The following is a 19050-nucleotide window of genomic DNA, read 5'->3' as shown; positions in this document are numbered from 1 at the left end:
CTCCCCTCCCCTCACTGCCCTCCCTTCCCTAGACCCCTGAAGTTCTGAATCCCATACTCTTCACAACCTACCAAACTGGTATCTTTCTCATCTAGTAGTCCTAACAGCTTCCAGAATGTAACTTCACTGGAGATTAGATTTTAAAGTCATCCATAACAACCAGAAGGGCCATAATGGTCCCAAGTCCAGCTTCCTAACTGAAAACATTCAAACTGTGGCTGGGTTGTGGAGAAAGAGAATGGTGGCAGAAGCGACTCACAGATGCCTGTGAGCAATTTGGTCTCTCCCTAAGTCCAATCCTGGTGAACTTCATCTGGGGGAATGGGTCATATTAAGTTCAAAGTGGAATTCTACACATGATGCTATACATCCTAAGGTCAACCTGATTACACTGAGCTTGGTTTCCTGATGGGTCCTCAGCTGTGTGGATTCCAGCTCTCCATTGGCAGAGGCTGGATGCAAGGAGCCCTGAGCAGTGGAGGCCTCAGAACAGCCCTGTCAACTCCCCAAACTGCTTTACTCCCTGTGTCACAGTTTCATTTGGAAAGCTGATAGTTGACTGGAATTCTGAAAGGCTTTTTATGGGTCTGGAAGCCTGTCACTTTCCCTAGAGATTGGAAACCCCCTTTAATGAGGAATTCATTTGATGGCTCTCCTGCCCTCTTTGCTGGGACACCCACACTGGTTTCCTGAATCAGGGCCAGCACTTTGGACTTCCTCCAAAGAATTACAGCCATCACTACATTTCCAGAAAGGTTATACAGTCATGTCGCCACTGCTTTTTAGTGACTACAGTGCAGAACACATTGACGACTACTACGGAATTCCATTAATAATTCACGAAGCTGGGATAGTTTGCAGTGTCAGGTCTCTGCTGTATTTATAGGACCCACATTTGAAATGCCCCAAAGCATCTGAAACAGATCCTGTATGTTTTTATTATGCAAAGCAAAGAACAAAGCATTGCCAAGAACCTAGTTGGCTGGATCTTATTCTGCATGATAATACTTAGGTTCATTTTTATAATTAGTGTGGACAGGCTCAGGAAAATCAATAATCTGAGTCAGCTGGGAGACATAAACTCAGCTGGGACAGGTGTATCTGTCTGCCTTTTGTTCTTATGGCTGATCAGCCAGTTTTGGATTGGTTCTTGCATACTTTGCTTTTTGACTTCACTGGGTGCTGTGTCATATGATGTACTGGACACTTTGTGATGGTACTAATAGCAGCTGGTGTTCACTTAGTGCATAGGCTGTGACACTTTGCCAGGCTTTAAAACAGATCTTGCCTTGCTCAAGCCTCACAGCACTGTAAGACTGGGCCTCTCATTCTCATTTTGTAGGTGAGAAGACTGAGGCCCAAGGAGGTTACGATCTAAACTCTTGTAAATTTAAAAGTCTGTGCCATGCAGTGACACTCCTGGAGAGCACATGTTATACAGGCTCACTGTGGAGCAGTGCTGTAGGTATCTCTTTTTCTCTCCATCACTGTCTCCACCTTCCCCTCTCAGTTTCTGTTTATATCCAAATAAATCAATCAATAAAATTTTTTTTAAAACTCAGGTAGTTTGTGGGGGACATAAGATGGCTCTCCTGGTAGAGTGGGCATTTTGCCATGTGTGCGGATCTGGCTTTGAGCCCCTAGCCCTTACAAAGGAGCATTTGCTCAGTGAAACTTCACAAGTGGTGAAGTGACACTGTGGTGCCCCCTCCCCCTCCTCCTCCTCCGCTTCCTCCTTCTCCTCCTCTCCCTTAGTCTATTATAATAGTAAAAAAAAAAAAAAAACGAAAGTCTGCCAAAAGTCTAGGAACTGGATAGGCATTAAGCTCTAGAAAAGCTCTGTAGCAAAAGGAAACAAAACAAAACCATCTTCAGGTAGTTTTTTTCCATGCGATTGTACTCTTCAGCACCTGCCCACTGCAGGTCCCCACAAAACAATTGTTTTTGGCCTCTGCTCACTAGTCTTTGATGAGCTAGTGACATCTAATCAGCACTGACTTTGTATGAAAAAAGGGCAGTTTGAGAAATAACTCATTACATCCTTACTCATCTTTGTATGGGGATACGCTCAACTGAATCTCACTTTAGTAAAAACAAGGTATGGTTCCCTGGGTCACTTGTGGGGCAGACCTGCCCAAGGATTCTGGCCCTGTTGTCAGCTTCACCATCGGTGGGTATGGGTAGATCTGCAACTTGCTTTCCATACATAGAACCTAATTTCTCTTCAACATTAATAAGTGCATTGTGCTTTTTATTCTTCATGTTCACTCACAACAAACTCTTGGGGTGAGGCATTCTGAGCCGGTCGGTAGTTGTGTGATGTTGTAAAGCATGAAAGAGAGCTAGGTCATGCTTATCATAGACATGATGAAGGCACTCACTCTCTCTCTCAAATTTTTCTTTTCATTTATTAGATAGAGGCAGCCAGAAATCAAGAGGGAAGGGAGTGATAGAGAGTGAGAGAGACAGAGAGACACCTGCAACACTGCTTCACCACTTGCAAAGCTTTCCCCCTGCAGGTGGGGACCAGAGGCTTGAACCCAGGTCCTTGCACATTGTAACATGTGCGCTCAACCAGGTGTGCCACCATCTGGTCCCTATGAAAGTACTCTTTGAGTTCACTAATACCACTTCTTTCAACTCAGGACTTCCCATTCACTATGGGTCATAAGCTCAGGCTTCATTTCCCCTTTGTGGGAGAGGCTTGGCTCGCTCTTTCTTGAGGGATGGTGGTGGAAAGGAGGGCTGGACTGCCAGTCTTGTTCCTTGGGAGTCCCCTTACCTTTCATGGACCCGGCCTCTTTCATCTCCCAGGGTGACAGTCACTGTACAGTTTTTACTGAGGTCAAACTTTTCGCTGTACAAGTGATAGTCTGGAGTCACCCATCCAACCCAGACACAGGACGGGTCCTGTCCTGCGAAGATGCGGATGGCGTAGTAGCACTGCTGGGGATAGACCAGAAAGCATGAGTTGGCTCAAAGGACAGAAAAGAAGCCCTGTAGTAGACCCCCTCCCCAGTCTCTCAGATAGCTCACATAATCCTAAAGATCTACTGCGCTCAAGTTTGGAATCTGGCTTCCTTACTTTCCCTTTCTCTGTTATACCTAACCCTCCACTTTAAAAATGATTTTTTTCATGTTTTCTCTTTATTTTAACCTTTTAAATTTTTATTAGTGATTTAATAATGATTGACAAGATTGTGAGATAAGAGGAGTACAACTCCACACAATTATTACTACCAGAGTCTCACACCCCATCCTCTCCACTGGAAGGTTCCTTCTTCTTTATCCCTCTGGGAGTATGGACCAAAGATCTCCATGGGGTGCAGAAGGTGGGAGGTCTGGTTTCTGTAATTACTTTTCCACAGGACATGGGTGTTATCAGATCAATACATATCCCCAACCTGTTTCTATCTTTCCCTAGTGGGGCAGGGATCTGGGGAGGTAGAGTTCCAGGATTTACTGCTGAGGTCATCTGCCCAGGGAAGTTAGGTCAGCATCTCTAATCCTCCACTTTTGTTTAGAAGAATCTGCAGATAAAAGTCACCCATATCTGTAACTTTGGGAGAAGAAACCTGCAGTTTCCAATGGAGGGAACGGGGACACAGAACTCTGGTGGTGGGAATGATGCAGAATTATACCCGTTATCTTAGAATTTTGTAAATCAACATTAAATCACTAATAAAATTAAAAATAATAAATCAGCGGTGAATGCTTAGAATGGTCAGCACAGACCCATAGTCCTCTCCTGGGAAACAGGACAGACCTGGGGGGCTGTGGGGAGCCAGCCAATGCCCATGGCCTGAGTAGTCAAGGTTATATTCCTCCTGCTACATTTTCTGCTTCTATAGGGGAATTAAAATTAAAAAGATTATTTAGAAGAGAAAGAACATACTGTGGTCCAAGTGTTTCATGTGAACATAAGTTCAAACAATAGGACTTAGAGTCACAGCAGCTCTTATTGGGTATCACAACTTTGTGAAGTATGTCACCATTATTATCATAATAGTTGAAGCATGCAGAGGTGACTGCTTCATCATGTGCTTTATGAAATCAAATACACTGATGCTTCAGGAAGTTACTCTTAGTCATAGTCATATTACATATTACATCAGGGGTCAACCAGACATACTGAGTGCTGACACTGGAAGACATTAACTGTGTGAAGTTGGACAAGTCACTGTGTCCCTCTGAGCTGCAGAGTGCAGAATACTGTCCATCTCCTGGGCTGCCTTGGGGACTAAAGGGAAAGGTAGTGCTGCATGCTAAGTACTAAGTGTGTGCCATGCTAAGTGTCTGACATGTTGCAAGAGGCATCTTATACCTGGTGAGAGTAATCTTATCACCTTGGGGCTCAGGATAACTTTATGGGAGGAATAGCACACATTCCTTCTGAAGAAAGGGCTTTTGTTTGGTGCTAAATGAGAGAGAGAGAGAAAGAACTTTGGATGTGTCGCTTTTAGACTATTGACTGGATACAGGAGATGGGACTGGAAGCAGCTCCTAGGAGTTTCTGGGATGGGCTTGCTCCCTGCTCCACATCTAGTGGCTGGCAACATTTATTCCTGGGGCTGCTAAAAGAGATGAGAGAGCTGCCTCATGAATGTTTACATAGAAGAGTAGACAACAGGAAGAAACCAAGACTCTCACAACGGATGTTCACTTCAATCAGACAGGCATTACTGGGTCCTTGGTGGCACAGAGACAACAATACACAGTGAAGCCCAATTAGGAGCCCCAGGTAGAGCTTGTGCTTTGCACTGAGCCACTGTTTCTTCCTCATCTCAGAAATGCTATTGACATGTTCTGAAAACATCAAGATGGATATTAAAAGACAAGAGTAATAGGCAATTTAAAGCATCTCTAGGCAGATCTTAGCTGTAAGGGGCACATTGCAAGACACAACAAAGAATCAACTAATTAAAACCATAACGGGGCACATTTACTTACTGTTGTTGTATGAGAAAGTATTTCTTGAAGCTGCTTCCTGCAGGGGAAGACAATCCATGTATTAGTTATTCAGCAGTAGAGAGAATTTCACAATTCTGACAGGCAACTGATCTACCCTTAACAACAAGGGCAAGTTCAAGAAACAAGCTCTTTCCTGTGAGTGAGTGATGGCTGCCCCCCCCCCCCCCGCCACTTGTCTGGGGACTTTCCTGTGAGTGAGTGATGGCTGCCACCCCCACCCCCCCGCCACTTGTCTGGGGATTTTTCTTTTGTAGCCTATTACAGTAAGACAAGGTTGTCACTTGCAATTCTTGTCCCTCAGCCCAGATGGCAAATTACAGTGCAGGGGGGACAGTAGACAGAGGTAATAGAGGCAGGGGGTCTCCCAAATACAGAATCCTCTTCTATCAAGCAGCTGTTATGTTTCAAATCTTAGCAGGTGCGGAAATGCTAGAGGAAAGATGCTCAAAGAAGGCAGCTTAGGATAGGCCAGGTCTACATCAGTGGTTACAGACAGACATTCAGGGAAAGAAAGCCAGCAAGGAGCACATTCCTTATCAGGAGAAAAGAGGTCACATTACTCAGAAGTCACACTGCTTTTGGTTGGATATTAACTAGAGTTATGCCAAGAAGACTGTATATGTTTCTAGAAGCTTCCAATTTCTCCCACAGGCAGCAAGTACTGTGATTGCTCCCTCTCATGTACTTATATTCCTTTTATTTCCCAAACTGAAGTACTGTAGGGAGGAAGGAGGCTAGGAACCCAGGGGGTTTAAAAAGAGTGGGACCTTCCCCATCAGTAGTGACTCTCCACAGCTGCACTGCACATGCACACAGGCATGCATCTGTCCGTCTGTGTATATGTACATCCTCAATCCTTTCCCTGACTGGAAGCACAAAGCTCTCACCAGAGGCTTCAGCTGTACTGACACAAAGTGAGGAACAAACAGCCAGAAAACCTACTCCCCAGTTAGGAAGGTCTCTCACTCACTTCTTCTGGAAGGCGTCACTGTCCAGACAGGGGCTGTGGCTGAAGGAGGAGTGGCACTCAACCGGCATGCTCAGGCGGCAGTAGATCATGCTGGCACTGCTGTTCTGGGTGCCAAATGTCTTGTGGGTCACCTTGAGGCATGGAGGGCTGTCCATGGTACCATCGATTCTCAGGACCTAAGAACAGCAGGGACCTGCTACGCTGACACAGTCCCTTCCCTGACTTTAGCCCAGTGCCTCCTGCCCTGACATCATGTGTGGCCAAGGCTCTCTGCAGACTCTCAGAGCTGTCACCAGTGAGAAGGCCACCACTGCTCCCATCGTGAGTCTTTGACTGCAGCAATTAGAATGTCGGGGCCATACTCACCCAGCTTTTTGTAATGTCAAGGGTCTTTACCTTAGGGGCAGAATTCAGGGCAGTGAGCAAGTGGCTAACGAAGAATATTGGTTTAGAAAAAGAGCTCACTTGGATTATGTGCTGCTCTGCTATGTGTCACCCAGGTTCAAGCCTGACACCTATTACAAGCTTCCATGCCCTGGCCTTTTTCCTCTCTGTGTGCCCATCTGTCTCTGAACAAAGTCAGCCTAGAGTGTGAGTCCCAGAGATAAGAAAAAATAATATTTTTTTTCCAAATTTTTCCCTTGTTAGGAGTGGTAAGACTATCTAAGAGAAAGGGCTCTAGAAAGTTCAAAACTTGACAAGAGCCATCCGCGCTCCCTCTGAGAGCAATGTCTACACCCTCTGCTGCAGTCATAGCTGGGACACAGAGGCTCCTAAAAATCTGGGGATACTTGTAGCAAAATCAATAAAATACCTAGGAATAAAGCTGACCAAAGAAGTGAAAGACTTATATACTGAAAACTATGAGTCACTCTTCAAGGAAATAGAAACTGATAGCAAGAAATGGAAAGCCGCCCCATGCTCATTGATTGGAAGAATAAATATCATCAAAATGAATATTCTCCCCAGAGCCATATACAAATTTAATGGGATACCTATCAAAGTTCCACCAGGCTTTTTAAAGAGAATAGAGCAAAAACTACAATCATTTCTCTGGAACCAGAAAACACATAGACTTGTCAAAACCATCTTGAGGAAAAGAAACAGAAATGGGGGCATCACACTCCCAGATCTCAAACTATATTATAAGGCCATCATCATCAAAACAGCCTGGTACTGGAACAAAAATAGGCACACAGACCAGTGGAACAGAATTGAAAGTCCAGAACTAAACCCCCACACCTATGAACATCTAATCTTTGATAAGGGGGCCCAAAGTATTAAATGGAGGAAGGAGGGTGTCTTCAATAAATGGTGCTGGGTAACTGGGTTGTAACATGCAGAAGAATGAAACTGAACCACCTTATCTCACCAGAAACAAAAATCAACTCCAAATGGATCAAGGACATGGATGTTAGACCAGAAACTATCAAATACTTAGAGGAAAACATTGGTAAAACACTTTCCCACCTAAATCTAAAGGACATCTTTGATGAAACAAACCCAATTGCAAGGAAGACTAAAGCAGAAACAAACCAATGGGACTACATCAAATTGAAAAGCTGCTGCACAGCCAAAGAAACTATCACACAAACAAAGTGACTCCTCACAGAATGGGAGAAGATCTTCACATGCCATACATCAGACAAGAGACTAATCACCAAAATATACAAAGAGCCCAGCAAACTTAGCACCAAAAAAGCAAACGACCCCATCCAAAAATGGGCAGAGGATATGAACAAGACATTCACTTCAGAGGATATCCAAAAGGCTAACAAACATATGAAAAACTGCTCCAGGTCTCTGACTGTCAGAGAAATGCAAATAAAGACAACACTGAGATACCACCTCACCCCTGTGAGAATGGCATACATCAAAAAGGACAGCAGCAACAAATGCTGGAGAGGCTGTGGGGACAGAGGAACCCTTCTGCACTGCTGGTAGGAATGTAAATTGGTCCAGCCTCTGTGGAGAGCAGTCTGGAGAACTCTCACAAGGCTAGACATGGACCTTCCATATGACCCAGTAAGTCCTCTCCTAGGGCTATACCCCAAGGAGTCCATAATGCCCAATCAAAAAGATATGTGTACACCTATATTCATAGCAGCACAATTCATAATAGCTAAAACCTGGAAGCAACCCAGGTGTCCAACAACAGATGAGTGGCTGAGAAAGTTGTGGTATATATATATACAATGGAATACTATGCAGCTATCAAGAACAATGAACCCACCTTCTCTGACTCATCTTGGATGGAGCTAGAAGGAATTAGAAGGAATTATGTTAAGTGAGCTAGGTCAGAAAGATAAAGATGAGTATGGGATGATTCCACTCATCAACAGAAGTTGAGGAAGAAGAACAGAAAGGGAAACTAAAAGCAGGATCTGACTAAATCTAGAGTAGGGCACCAAAGTAAAAACCCTGTGGTGAGGGGGAGGGTGGACATTGGGCTTCCAGGGGATGGGGTGGGGGGCCGGTGGTGGGTGAGTGGGATGGAACACAGTCTTTTGGTGGTGGGAATGGTGTTTATGTACACTCCTATTAAATTGTAGTCATATAAATCACTAGTTAATTAATATGAGGGGAAAATTGATTGTATGTCTCGAACTTTTTAAAACACAGACTCAGTCATTTTAATACATAGGCTGAGTCTTTGATATGTTGACTCTCTCAAAAGCCTAGACCAGGGAGAACAGAAGCAACTAGTGGCACAGCTATATACATGATGGTGGGTATTATACAGCAAACCCTAACAAAGGAACTTTTCAAAGTTAACCCAATTACCAAATAATGTGATGGTAACAATAACTATCCATTGTCTTCTTGATCCCTAAGGCAGCAGGAAGCTCACATTTCCACTATAGAGCCTATGTTTCCCCCAGTCCTGGAACCTTAGGGTGGGGCACACTTTCCTGCATGCTTCTCTCATTTCATATAAAATAATATTGCATCCACCGATTGCAACCTAATCAATGCAACGAGTGCCACCCCAGCATGCTTCACTTCAGACTGTGTCCAGAGACTTCAGGTGTGGAATGACAACCCTTCAGCTTCATTACTGGGGTGAGACCTTTCCTTTCATAGTATTCTCTAATTCCATTCCAGGTGGTTCACTTCCTAGCAAAGTCCCAAAGCCTAGATATAGACCAAGTCCCCTGAGATAGAGCATATGTTCACACGTATCCATAAACTAGGGAAAAATATATACCTAAAAGCAGAAGTACACAATAATCTGCAGTAAGTATCCCCCAACACTTCATCTGCACTATTCCAGCCTTCAGGTCCATAATGGCTCAACAATTTGTTTGGCTTTGTATTTTAACTCTCTTTTCAGCCACCAGGTTCCAGATGCCAGCAGGATGCCAACCAAACTTCCCTGGACAGATGACCCCACCAATGTGTCCTGGAGTTCCACTCCCCCAGACACCCTCCCTACTATGGAAAGAGAGAGGCAGACTGGAAGTATGGATTAACCAGTCAACATCCATGTTCAGCGGGGAAGCAATTACAGAAACCAGATCTTCCACCTTCTGCAACCCACAATGACCTTGGATCCATACTCCCCGAGGGATAGAGAATGGGAAAGCTATCATGGGAAGGGATGGGATATAGAGATCTGATGGTGGGAATTGTGTAGAGTTGTACCCTACGGTTTTGTTAATGTCCTATGGTTTTGTTAATGTCTCCTTTTAAAATAAATAAATATATCCTATGGTTTTGCTAATGTCTCCTTTTTAAATAAATAAATATATAAATAAATAAATAAGTAAAAAAAAAATCTGGGGATACTCCCAGTGCTAGGGCTCAAATATTGCAGGGAGTGGGATTGGAGAAGCAAATATAAAAAAAAAAAAATCCAATTTTTGACATGTGCGTACATACACTGCAGGGGTGGGGTCGGGTGTGTGGAGAAAGGCAGAAGACTTAAACCGAGGTTTACAGTAGCTTTCTTACAATATTGAAATTCCTCCCTGCATTCTAGATAAAGGTTCCTATTCTGAGGTCCACAAATGTGCTTACAGGTTTTTAGGTATCTTGGAAATTGTTGGAAGGGGAGAGCCCTAGCTTCCATTAGTTTGTTAAAGGGCTTGTAGCCTCCAAGAGTTTACAAAACAATTCCTAACTTAATGATCAGGCAGGAGTCAGAGAAATAACTTTTACTACTGAAGCAAGGAGTTGATGCTTGTTGAGTTCAGACTAGGAGGTGAGTTTGGGGGGATTTATTGCTGGGTGGAAGCAAGGCACTGAATCTAACACTTGAGTGGAGCTGATTTCTCTGATTGGGCCTCTAGCCCTACTCCTGCCATCTGAAGAAATCATGGTGACATGGTTAAAACAGAATTAGTTGTGAACCAGCTCCTACATTAGGCTTATAATCTTTGGCTTTTACTTCCCTGTATAAGATGGAAGCATCATAAACAACAACACTTCAGTTAAAAACACAAAAATGGTTCTACAGACATTAAACAGAATTGAAAAACATCAGGTTATGGTTATAGAAGCAACATTATCGGGGGTTGGATGAGTGAAGGGGGGCACACTGGGTAATGTGCACATATTACCAGGCACAAGGACCCAGACTCTAGTCCCTAGCCCCTACCTATAGAAGGGAGGCTCTATGAGTGGTGAAGCAATGCTGCAGGTTTCTCTCTCTTTCCCTCTCCCCCTCTCTCTTCCCACCATCTTATTTCTTTCTATGCTATCGAAGAAGAAAGAAAAAGCAACATTATCTCTGAGACACTTATATAGGAACTAAGCTGTTTTTTGATTGACTTGCCATTGGTTTACAATATTATATAGGTATTCCACGATAATACCACACTTCTATAATGTTTACATAAGTATAACATCTAAGGTTTCTAAACCCTGTACTGCTGGAGAAGCTAGAAGGGTCAAAATTTGGGGGTTTATTCTGCTAGGTTATGTGCCTGAGACGTCACTGAGTTACTCCACTACAGCTCTGAGGGCAATGGAGGAGGTAAGCAGCCAGGGCACAGATGGGACATTCACTGGAGCTTAGTGCCTTAACCCCTCTGACCCACCTGGGTGACCTACTGCACGGAACACTACCTCTATATGTGGATGATTCCTTGGCACGTTGATGAAGGTGGGGAGGCGTTTGCTGAACCACATGGCCACATCGCGGTTCATGTTGACAGCAAAAGGCTCGAAGCCCTCCTGAAGGCCACACATGGTGTAAAACTTGAAGGTGCTGGCATCCATCCCCAGGTTCATGCGGCCAACCTGGGAGAGTCCCAGAGAGCAGATGGGTACAAAACCTGCAGAGATGATAGAGAGCCCTGATTTAGTTTATGGGATCATAACAGGAAGTAGGAAGGAAGGAAGCAGAACCTTTGCTTCCTTTAGTCTTGACAGCCAGTAGAGAAGGGATAGTCCATTCAGTGCTAGTCAAATGAAGCTACACAGAGATGGTAGCTGCCATGGTACATGACAAAGAAAAATGATTGTAGGAGTTGTATGATGGCATACATGGTTGAGAACACATGTTACCATGAGCAAGGACCTGGGTTCAAGCCCACAGTTCCCAAATGCAAAGGGAAGTTTCATGAACAATGAAGCAGGTCTGTCTGTCTGTCTCTCTCTCCCCCCTTCCCCCCCCACCGTCTTCCTCTTTTGTTCTATTTCTCTCTGTTCCATGAAATGAAAGGGGAAAAAAATGGTCACAGAGAGCAATGGGTTCCCCATGCAGGGCATCACGCACCAGAAAAAAATTAAAGAAGTAAGTATGGTTTGAAATCAATTTTGAAATGAGGGAAATTAGTCATCCAGTTAAGAGTACTATTTTTTAAATTAAGACATAAAATTGATAATTTCTTTCTTTCTCTTGTTGTCACCTAGGCTTTACCACCTCAGGCTGACTTTCTTCTTTCTTTCTTTCTTTCTTTCTTTCTTTCTTTCTTTCTTTCTTTCTTTCTTTCTTTCTTTCTTTCTTTCTTTCTTTTTGATTCAAGAGCACTGCCTAGCTCTAGCTTATGGTGTTGTGGGAGACTGAACCTGGGACATTGGAGCCTCAGGCACGAGAGTCTCTTTGCATAACCATTATGCTACGTACCACCACTACAGGCTGACTTTTTTCAGGTAGACACAGACATACATACACCCCCCTACACACAGAGAAAGAGAGAAAGAGAGAGTGAGAAAGAGAGAGAGAGAGAGGGGGGGGAGAAAATGACTATAGCATCAAAGTTTACTTCAGTGTGGTGGGGCTGGACTTGAACTAGGTCACATACATAGCAAAGCAGGTATACTATCCAGGTGAGTATCTGCTGTACTCATCTACGCATTTCTATTTTATGTTTTTTTTTTCACCTGAGCACTGCTCAGTTCTACCTTATGGTAGTGCCAGGGGTTAAATCTGGAACTTCAGAGCCTCATGCACGAAAATCCTGTGCATAGCCACTATGCTATCTCCCTGCCCTCAAATATATTTATTTCTCTTAGGGGAAACAGAACATCGAGCTGGTATGTACAACGTTGGGAAGTGAACCAGATACCTCTTGCATGAAACTCTTGTGTTCTCTCTGCTGAATTACACCCCCCCCCGCCTCCCAGAGTGCCAGCTGAGGGTATTAAGATATAAATATGAAGGTCGGCAGGACAGCTCCCCTGGATAATGGCACTACTTTGTCATGTGCACAACCTAGTCTCCAGCCTAGCTCTCATCACAGCGAAGAGAGTCTTGGTGCTGTGGGATCTTTCCTTGTCTTCATCTCTCCGTCTGGTTTTGTCTCTATCTGAAAAAGCTGATTTGGAGCTGTGAAGACCTAGTGTGACAAGGAAATAAAAGAGATGGACACAAATATGAGCTGGAAAAAATCCAAGTTACTACTTCAATTGGTATTAGGCCCTTGGAGATTGTAAGCAGTATCCCAAGCAAAATGCCACAGAAAGCCTAGAGAGCAGCAGAAAATACACTACCCACGTTTCTGACAAGGGTGCATCTTTCTCAGTGGAATCAGAGATCTATTGGGTTTTATAGAACACAAGATGATTCTAAGAAGTTCAGTGCTATTAAAATGACTCAGCTTGCTTACAAAATACACCGTAGACTGTGATCTATTGCAACAGAGTTGAGGACTAAAGAGGGAGAAGGGAGGATGCTGGTGATCAAAGAAAGCCCTGAAGGTGGAGAATGAGGATGCCTGGGTAGAGCATAAGCTTTGGTGCCGTCTGTCCTGGAGAAATGTGGACATGTATCCTTTCAACAACAGCAGTTCTACAAATCAACAGTCCCTCAACGAAGTTGGGGGAAAAACAAAAGCAAACATCCCACCAATTTTCTTGACATTTTTCCTTCCTCCTGGCCTACAGTGATGGCCACACCTCAGCAGGAAGTGAGGTCTTCCCACAGGAGCCACAGAGATTATCATTCACTCCCTAGAGTCAATCTCTCTCCAGGCTGGTGTCTGGATCCCCCTCACGCTAAAAAAACAAAAACAAAAACACAACCTACACTGCCATGCAGAATAAACCACAGCAGAAGTTCAGAGTGCATGTTGTTCTTAATTGGGAGCTATTTATACATCAGAACTGTGGACTGACAAATCGGCAGTGTTGGTGGGTTTGGAAGTAGGATGGGAAGAATGGTATGCAGCGGCTAGAGGACAGCTGGGTCTGCCTAGAGTCCTCTGAAAGCCTCCCAGGCTAGGATAAAGTCAGAGACGGAGCTCTACAAAAGAAACTGGTGTGTAATCTTAGGGCAAGAGTATTTACAGGGTATGCATAGGCAGCATAATAGTTATGCAAAGAGACTGTCATGCCTGAGGCTCCAAAAGTCCCAGGTTCAATTCCCTGTACCACCATAAACCAGAGTGGAGCAGTGTTCTGGTGGGGAGGGGGTTGGTTAAAAGCTTTTATATGGGAGTTGGGTGGTAGCACAGCAGGTTAAGCGCCCATGTCTTGAAGCGCAAGGACTGGTGTAGGGATCCCGGTTCTAGCTTCCAGCTCCCCACCTGCAGGGGAGTTGCTTCACAGGTGGTGAAGCAGGTCTGCAGGTGTCTATCTTTCTCTCCCCTTCTCCCCATCTCCCCTCTTCTCTCCATTTCAGAGGTCCTGTCCAACGACAGCAGCAACAACAATAACCACAACAATGATAATACAACAAGGGCAACAAAACGGGAAAAAATGGTCTCCAGGGGGAGTTGAGCAGTAGTGCAGCGGGTTAAGCGCACGTGGCACAAAGCGCAAGGATCGACATAAGGATCGTGGTTCAAGCCCCCGGCTCCCCACCTGCAGGGGAGTCACTTCACAAGCGATGAAGCAGGTCTGCAGGTGTCTATCTTTCTCTCCCCTTCTCTGTCTTCCCCTCCTCTCTCCATTTCTCTCTGTCCTATCCAACAACAACAACATCAGTAATAACTACAACAATAAAACAACAAAGACAACAAAAGAGAATAAAGAAAAGGTCTTCAGGAGCAGTGGATAACCCGGCAATAACCCTGGAGGCAAAAAAAAAAAAAGAGCTTTTATATATGGGGGCACTGAAAGGGTAACTGGGGGAGAATCTATAATCAATGGGGCTCTCATTCACAGAGACCATGGCCTTGGTGCATCCTCCATGAAGGGAGTGCTCGCTGCTGCTACCAAAGCACAAAGTTGCTATGCAAATCATCAACCAAATCTGTGAAAAGTAAGCCCCCACTAGCTTAATTTGCAGTTTTCAGAAACTATGAATATGAGAGAGAGAGAACATATAGGACAGGACATGTGCCTGGCCATGAACGTGACCCAAGTCTGAGCCGTGGCACCACCGGAGAGGTGCTATGCCACTGGATGAAGCTCTGGTACTGTGGCATCTCGTCTCTGTCTCTCTACCTGAAGAAGGGGCAGGGATCAGTCAAATTGTGCATTCTGGAGGCTCCTGTTCCACCAAAACAAAATGCATCACCACTACCCAAAAAGTAACTATGAATTTGTTCAGGAAAACACTGAATGGTATAGTAACTATAGGAGAGCTATGCTATGATACAGTCCAAGCAGAATGAATGTGAAATTGGGATAAACAGTCTGTTCTGGAAGTGAATTAGCAGCTGTGTTCCTCGGGGAGGCAGGGGGACAAATCAATCTGACAGGAACTTACAGGGCACTGCCAAGTTTATAGTATTTTTGTGCCAGGGACTGTGCCTCATGATGCCACCTCTCTACCTGCAGAAAGTGATATAAGAAAGGAACCACTGGAGATCTGACCCCAGGGGGTAGGGGGGACAGATGAAGGAAGAGAGATTGTCAGCAAATGTCCCAGGTTCCCACTAGGCCAGAGGCTCTGCTGTATTCTGTGAGGGATATGAAGGAAGGTGAGACTGTCCTGACTCTAAGGAGCTTGTGGAGATGGAACAGCAAATGGAATGTAGAAGGGTGAATGTTGGGCTATAAAGAAGACTTCCTTGGACAGACAACAGACAACCCCACCAATATGTCCTGGAGCTCTGCTTCCCCAGAGCCCTTCCCCACTAGGGAAAGAGAGAGACAGGCTGGGAGTATGGATCCACCTGTCAATCAATGCCCATGGTCAGCGGGGAAGCAATTAAAGAAGCCAGACCTTCCACCTTCTGCATCCCACAAGGATCTTGGGTCCATACTCCCAGAGGGTTAAAGAATAGGAAAGCTATCAGTGGAGGGGTTGGTATAAGGAGGCCTGGTGGTGGGAATTGTGAGAAGCTGTATCCCCCTTATCCTATGGCTTTTCCAATGTTTCCTTTTTATAAATACAAAATTAAAAAAAAATTCCTAGTCCTAGAATAGTTTGATGGTTTCTGCATAGAAGGCTAACTTCACCAGATAAGAACTGCCAGTTGCTTTATATGGGAACTGGAGTGTCAAGACCCACCAAGTATTCTAGCCCTGATAGAAGCAGAGATAGTGCAGCCTAAGAAAATCTTTATTCTTCTATCTCTATGAAAGTGGATGATGGGGCAAATGTATAGCCGGTACAAAAGTGTGTGAAAAGAAGCAAGGCTGAAGGCTTTCAAATTACTATGATCCTAACAGCTGCCCACTCACAACCCCACTGACAATGTAAGGTACCAGCAGAGAAAAAATAGAGATGACTTTTTTTGCATGAAAAAATTTTTTTGAAGACTGCTAAATCCTAAGATATCAACAGGAGGAGACATCCCTTTGCAAGGTAAACACTAACGGTGGGAACAGCTAAAGGGACTTGACTGAAGTCATGAAGAGGGCAAGTGACTAAAGCAGGACGAAAGCCCAAGTCTTCTGACTCATAGAGAGGCCACAGGGCAGAAGACTGCACTAGTGACAGAGCAAAGAGCTTCCCCTCCAGACCAGAAGCCCGCTCTTGAGGGTGCCTGAATGCTAAGGGAGAAGAGGGGAGAAGAGACGAGAAGAAACACCAAAAAGCCAGGGATTGAATGCAAAGGAGGGAGTATGGAGACCTCCATGGGGTTAAGTGGACATATGAGATAGTTCTGTACCACAGCAGGAGGCAAGTGAAAATCAAAGCTTTTTCCAGGAAAGAGAAAACCTGGAATTGGCAGAGAGTAAAGACGAATCCTCCTAAGGCACTAAAAATTTCTCCTGGGGGAGAGAATACTTGGTGACTAGAGTCACTGACTCAGCTCCTGCCTCCTGGTGGGGAGGGGCCAGCTAGTGACAAGCTCTTTAATTCTGAAACCTTTCCTTTTTTTTTTTTTTTTTTTTGCTAGCAGCACTATTGCTGTGGCTCCATGCCTGCAGGCTCCTATCACTCCTGGTAGATTTTTCTTTTTTTTAATTTTTAAAATATTTTTATATTACAGAATTACATGTCAACAGGAGTTTGAATCCACATCATTCCTACCACTAGAGTTCTGAATTTTCACTTTCCCCGCTGCAATCCACCACAGTTCCCCTAAAGTTGTAGACGTGGGCCAACCATCTTCTCTACAACTGTCTGTCCACATTTATACATAGTTGCCCCTTCTTTTCCTGATTCACTCCTCTCTTTCCCCCTAAGCCACTCATGACATCATATGTCCCTCTCCTGTTCCTTCTCTCTCCCTAGGTGCTGATGGAGAAGGAGTGCAGAGTCCTCTTGTCTTAATCCTATTCTGGTAGATTTCTTCATTTAGAGACAAAGCAAGAGATAGAGACGGAGAAAGATGGAGATAAAGAAGAGATATTGTAGTACTGATAATTAAGTTTTCATCGTGCAGGTGCTCCCATGTGGTGGCCAGCAGCTTGACTCCAGATCCTCGGGCATGGCAAAGTGTACACTCTACCAGATGAGCTATCTCCTGCCCTTTTCTAAAACTTCTTGGGGAGTTAAAACTGTATGTGACTTCGCAGGTTTACTAGAGAAGGGAAACAAGGGTGATTAGCCACAAAAGATATTTTCCAAGTGTCCAGCATAGAGTAGTACAGATGTGAAGTTCATTTACGAGTTTCCTCACTTTATGGGTGAGGGGACGGGGGCTTAGCAAGTGAAATCATTTGTCTAGTGTCTGTCTCAGTACAGCCAAGGAGTCAGGGCTGAGACAAGGCCAGCTGCCTTTTAATTCTTAACTACCGTAACTTGCTGGTAACTAATTCTTCCTCTACTTTTGATTGCCATAGGTGTCCTATAGGTGTCTCTAGATCAAGCAACTAGAGAACCATGGCCACAAGCACCCCAGGCCCCTAAAGAAGAAGAAGGTGACCTGTTGTATGTAGCCTCAGGGCTCTCTGGAGCTGACCTGGAGAGAGAGCTCTACGTGGCAAGGGCAGTGGCACTGCTGTGAGCACTGGCTCCCAATCAAGATTTGTACTTTGTAGGCAGCCCAATTCATCATAGCTTCAGGAGACTGGAGAAACAAAGACAGAAAAATAAGTTTTTTTTAAAAAGGAAAGAAATAATAATGGGGAAGCAAACTCCTCCTCCTGCATGCAGGCTAATAGATGCAGCTACACGAGGGCATCATTTCCTTCCAATGATTTGTAAAAGGATTTATATATTTCTATGATAGAGAGAAAGGGAGACTTGCTCCGTCTCTAAAATAAAGAATGGATAGAGTGTCAGAGGCAGTGTTAATGCACACATATGAGGTGCCTGCACCATGTTAAAAAAAAAATGTGAGGGTCTACTGGGAAATAGCTCATCCTGTAGAGCTCACACTTCACCATGTGTGAGGATCTCTGCTCAAGCCTAGTGCTTAGTGGCACTATGCTTAGTGCCACCATAGGGAGCACTAAGCAAGGGAGAAGTTTAATGAGTGGTGGGGCAGAGCCGTGGTGTTTTTCCTCCTCCCCATTCACTGTCTTTAAATTTTTTTTTATTATTTTTTATTTTTTTATACATGGAAGAGTATGAACGCAGTCCCCCACTACCACAAATTATGCAGTCAAGTTTCCCACATTTGGGGAAATCGCAGGGGTCAGCACATCCGGAGTGCAATGGATAAGCCTCGCCCTGGGAAAACCACCTTCGTGATCATGGTATCTCCCCTGCCAGGTAAGCATCTCCCCTTCACTCTTTATCTTTAAAAACAGTCTACTAGGAGTAGTAGAACCAAATAGAAATGAAGTCCCAGCAAAATCTCTGGTGGGCAAGGAGAATACAAGTGAGAAAGATCACAGCATCACTCAACTCTGGTCTTCAGTAGTGCAGGGAATTGAACCTGGGACCTCTGCAGTCTCAGACGTAATGACATCTTTGAAGAACAGAGCAGAAAAAAAAATGTGCAAGTGGTATTATCCTGAATTAAGATGGGCCCAGGATTCTTCTTCCTGAAAGGAGAAGCAAAGCCTCCCACATGTCACTCCCAGAGGAGCCCCAGGTTTTGAAAAACTTCATATTAGGTCTCACACTTATTCTGTGAGTAGCAAAGGGGACAGCCTGAAGGGCCATGCTCTGAAATCTAGGAGCTTGGAAAGAAACCAGTCTTTAGAAAAACCAAAGCAAAGATCACCTCTAATCCTCATTAAATGGAGGCAAGGCATGAGAACAATCTGTGACTAGTAGTGACAAAGCCAAGTTCTTGGGGAGGTGGGTTGGTAACTTCCAGACCATTCCTGGGTGAGGAGAGAGGGGGTGTTCCCAGACCTTCATGCCAGCAGCTCATTTCATATGTTCTTTTTTCAGTTCCAGCTAAGCCTCATGAAGATGAGGGTTCAGG

The 19050-nt window shown here is 44.5% G+C and overlaps 1 protein-coding gene and 1 non-coding gene across 2 annotated transcripts in view; both read right to left on the bottom strand.

Annotated features, from left to right (window-relative positions):
• The window catches only part of RYR3 (ryanodine receptor 3), a 691732-nt gene that overhangs the window by 243619 nt on the left and 429063 nt on the right, over nt 1-19050 (bottom strand). Inside the window, exons 28-31 of the mRNA XM_060175180.1 lie at nt 11012-11220; nt 5942-6117; nt 4951-4987; nt 2783-2946 (exon numbers count right to left, since the gene is read on the bottom strand). Of these exons, the coding sequence (XP_060031163.1) occupies nt 2783-2946; nt 4951-4987; nt 5942-6117; nt 11012-11220 (586 nt within the window). The remainder of the gene's footprint in view (nt 1-2782; nt 2947-4950; nt 4988-5941; nt 6118-11011; nt 11221-19050) is intronic.
• LOC132533677 (U1 spliceosomal RNA) lies at nt 18231-18394 on the bottom strand. Its single transcript, XR_009545527.1, has one exon. It is a non-coding gene; the product is annotated as a U1 spliceosomal RNA (small nuclear RNA).

The sequence above is a fragment of the Erinaceus europaeus genome, chromosome 16, assembly GCF_950295315.1.
Source record: "Erinaceus europaeus chromosome 16, mEriEur2.1, whole genome shotgun sequence".
NCBI classification, from domain to species: Eukaryota; Metazoa; Chordata; class Mammalia; order Eulipotyphla; family Erinaceidae; genus Erinaceus; species Erinaceus europaeus.
This window is presented reverse-complemented; position numbering and strand designations above follow the sequence as displayed.